The sequence below is a fragment of the Quercus suber genome, unplaced genomic scaffold, assembly GCF_002906115.3.
Source record: "Quercus suber isolate HL8 unplaced genomic scaffold, Cork oak 2.0 scaffold_38, whole genome shotgun sequence".
Classification (NCBI taxonomy): domain Eukaryota; kingdom Viridiplantae; phylum Streptophyta; class Magnoliopsida; order Fagales; family Fagaceae; genus Quercus; species Quercus suber.
Window position 1 is genome coordinate 171788 of NW_027069503.1, and position 3100 is coordinate 174887.

General features: G+C 43.8%; 1 protein-coding gene across 1 annotated transcript; it reads right to left on the reverse strand.

The window, feature by feature from the left end:
- Positions 1 to 1378: 1378 nt before the first annotated feature.
- LOC136066553 (uncharacterized) lies at positions 1379 to 2650 on the reverse strand. Its single transcript, XM_065771024.1, has one exon. It carries the CDS (start codon positions 2648 to 2650, stop codon positions 1379 to 1381), a length of 1272 nt encoding a protein of 423 aa, XP_065627096.1.
- Between the last annotated feature and the right edge of the window lie 450 nt (positions 2651 to 3100).

Consider the following 3100-nt stretch of genomic DNA (forward strand, 5'->3'; position numbering starts at 1 on the left):
TTCAATGTTGAAGAAGCATGCATTTGCATTTAAATTAATTTTTTTTTCCACTAGTGTAAAAGACGGACTCAGGTGGGCTTGGGCATCCCTGGTCCAACTTTTGATATATATATATATATATATATATATTTTATAGTTATTATATATTTTATTTTTATAGTTGGGCCCTCCTTCCAAAATCTTATACTCATTTTTTCCCAATCACCTAGCTAGTCTGATCCAAATAGCAACTATCAACTCAAAAACTAACAAAAACAATAAAAAATTTATAATGGTGATTGTATTTTAGCAGAAGAAAACAATTTTACCACCAAAGAACCAAAAAATCTGTGTCTTATAAGAGAAGCTAAAACTAATTTTTTTGCAACTACAGTAAACTGGTATAAAATATTAGTTGATTGTGGCAAGTTGTAAAAATGAAATAAAATATATTATAGTTGGTATAATTTATTTTAAATCATATAAATGTCAATCAAGATGATCATGTAAGAAACTTGGAGGAAAAAATGACCACCATTTTATTTGGCATTATGTAGTTTTTGATAGTTTATATATTTATTTATTTAAAAAGCAAGAGAAAGAAAAAATAACAAATTTTTTTAACTTTTTGCCAAACGGCAATAAGAAAAAAAAAAAATTCCTTCAATGTTGAAGTAAACAGTTGTGTGCATTTGAATTAATTTTTTTTTTTCACTAGTTTCAGGGATGGACCCAGGTAGGAGTCGAAGGTGCCGGTCCCCCGGCTCAAATTTTTTTTTTATATAGTTATATATATTATTTTTGTAGTTGGACCTCCCTTCCAAAACCTTAGGCCTCTTTTTTTTTTCAATCAGCCTAGTTAGTCTAACCCGAACAACAACTATTCAACCCAAACACTAACAAAAACAATTNGTCCGACGGTGGCGTCTACTAGCCGATCGATTTTAGGCATGGGGAATGGATCTTTAGGGCAGGCCTTGTTTAAGTCGGTGAAATCTACACATACTCGCCATTTCCCGCTCTTTTTCTTTACCACCACAGTATTTGCCAACCACTCTGGGTAGAAGACCTCTTTAATAGCCCTAGCTTGTTTGAGTTTTGCCACTTCTTCTTTGACTGCCTCAGCGTGTTCCTTAGACGGACGCTGAGGAGGCTGCTTCTTAGGGGTGATCATGGGGTTTACTTTCAAATGGTGGCATATAAATTCCGGATCCACCCCCGAGGCTTCATAAGCATCCCAAGCGAATACGTCGAGGTTTTCCTTAAGAAGTTGCAACGACAATTGGGATCCGAGTTGAAAGAATTTCTCGGGGTTATCCCCAATGATGACTTTCGTCAAATCTTCGCACCCCGCGCCCTGGCCCGGATCTTTAATGGGCGATGACCGGTGCTTTGGTTGCTATAAACCCCTGGTTGATGACTCAGCTCCTGGCTCGTGTTGAATGGCGGCCACTAAGCATTGTCTTGCTACGGATTGATCCCCCCGGATTTCGCAAACTCGACCTTCGGAAGGATACTTGATTTTTTGATGCAAGGTGGAAGAAACCGCCCCCAACGCATGAAGCCAAGGTCTGGTTACGATTGTCGTGTAGGGTGAAAAAACGTTTACGACTATGAAATCCACCTCCACCACCTCTGAGCCAGTCTGCACAGGTAGTCGTATTTGGCCCTTCGGGGTAACAACTCTTCCTTCAAAACTGATCAGCGAAGAATGATATGGTGTTAAGTCACTAAGTTTGAGGTTCAGCCCCCTGTAAAGATCAGGGTACATTATTTCCGCGACGCTTCCTTGGTCAACCATCACCCGTTTCACATCGTACCCCCCAATTCTGAGGGTGACGACCAACGCATCATCATGAGGCTGGACAGTACCCACCTTGTTGGCGTTCGAGAAGCCTAAAACCAGCTGATCATCAAGTTTGCATTTCTTCGGACCCTGGCTAGATTCCTCCACAGGTAACCGATCCACAGACAAGACCTTGGATGGCCAGGATCCTGTTCTTCCTAGGGCCGCAAAGATAACGTTGATAGTTCCCAGAGAGGGTTTCAGAGGGTTATCCCTCCGGGAGTCCGCGTTCATCAGACCTCCTCGGCCACTGGTGTGATGTAGGAGATATCGCAATTTCCCCTCGCTGACTAGTTGTTCCAAATGAATCCACAAGTCCCTGCAGTCCTCAGTCGTGTGCCCATGATCCTGGTGGTATTGGCAGTAGAGATTGCGATCACGTCTGTCAGGATTCCCTGCCATCTTGTTCGGCCACTTGAAGAACGAATCGTTCTTAGCCTTTGCCAAAACTTGGTGGACTGGGTCTCTGAATACGGTGTTGACGGTCTGGGGATTGGCTGTTCCTGACTGCGCAGGAAAGTCTCTCCTTGGCTTGTTGCTGGTGTATCGATCTGACCTGAAATCCCTCCTTTCCAGGGGGATAACCTTCTCCTTGCCTTTCCCTTGTTGTTGGTCTTCTTCAACTCTTTTGTACTTCTCAATGTGGTCCATTAGCTGGCGAATGCTAGTAACGGGTTTACCAGACAAGGACGTCCTTAAACCGTGATCGGTAGGGAGGCCGAGCTTAAACGTTTCTAGGGCCATTGCGTCAAAATTGCCCTCCATGTCGTTAACCATTTCCCAATATCTATCTGAATACACCTTCAGGGATTCTCCTTCCTTCATGGTCAAAGACAGCAGAGAGGACAGAGGTCGGGCCACTCTTCGACATGTAACAAATCGTGAACCAAATGCTTAGGTGAGCTCTTTGAAGGAGCTGATGAAATTTGGGCTCAGCCCATCAAACCACCTCATGGCAACTGGCCCAAAACTGGAAGGAAAAACCTTGCACATTAGCGCTTCGTCCTTGGAGTAGACAGCCATCCTTTGGTTAAAATGACTCACGTGTTCCACGGGGTCTGTTTTGCCGTTGTAGATGGTGAACGCTGGTTGGTTAAAGCGCCGAGGAAGTCTAGCCTCTTCGATCCTGTACGTGAAGGGTGACTTGGAAATCTGGTTTAGAGCCTTACTCATGGCGTCGCTTCCGACGTCTCCACGTGATGGACTTCTGGGTTGCCCCTTGTGAGGAGACTCATGTTCGTAGGTGTAGGTCTCGCTGGCTGGTATCCTGGATTT

Excerpts from the sequence above, each read along its gene's own strand:
- LOC136066553 (XM_065771024.1), bottom strand. The coding sequence starts at position 2,650 with ATGAAGGAAGGAGAATCCCTGAAGGTGTATTCAGATAGATATTGGGAA.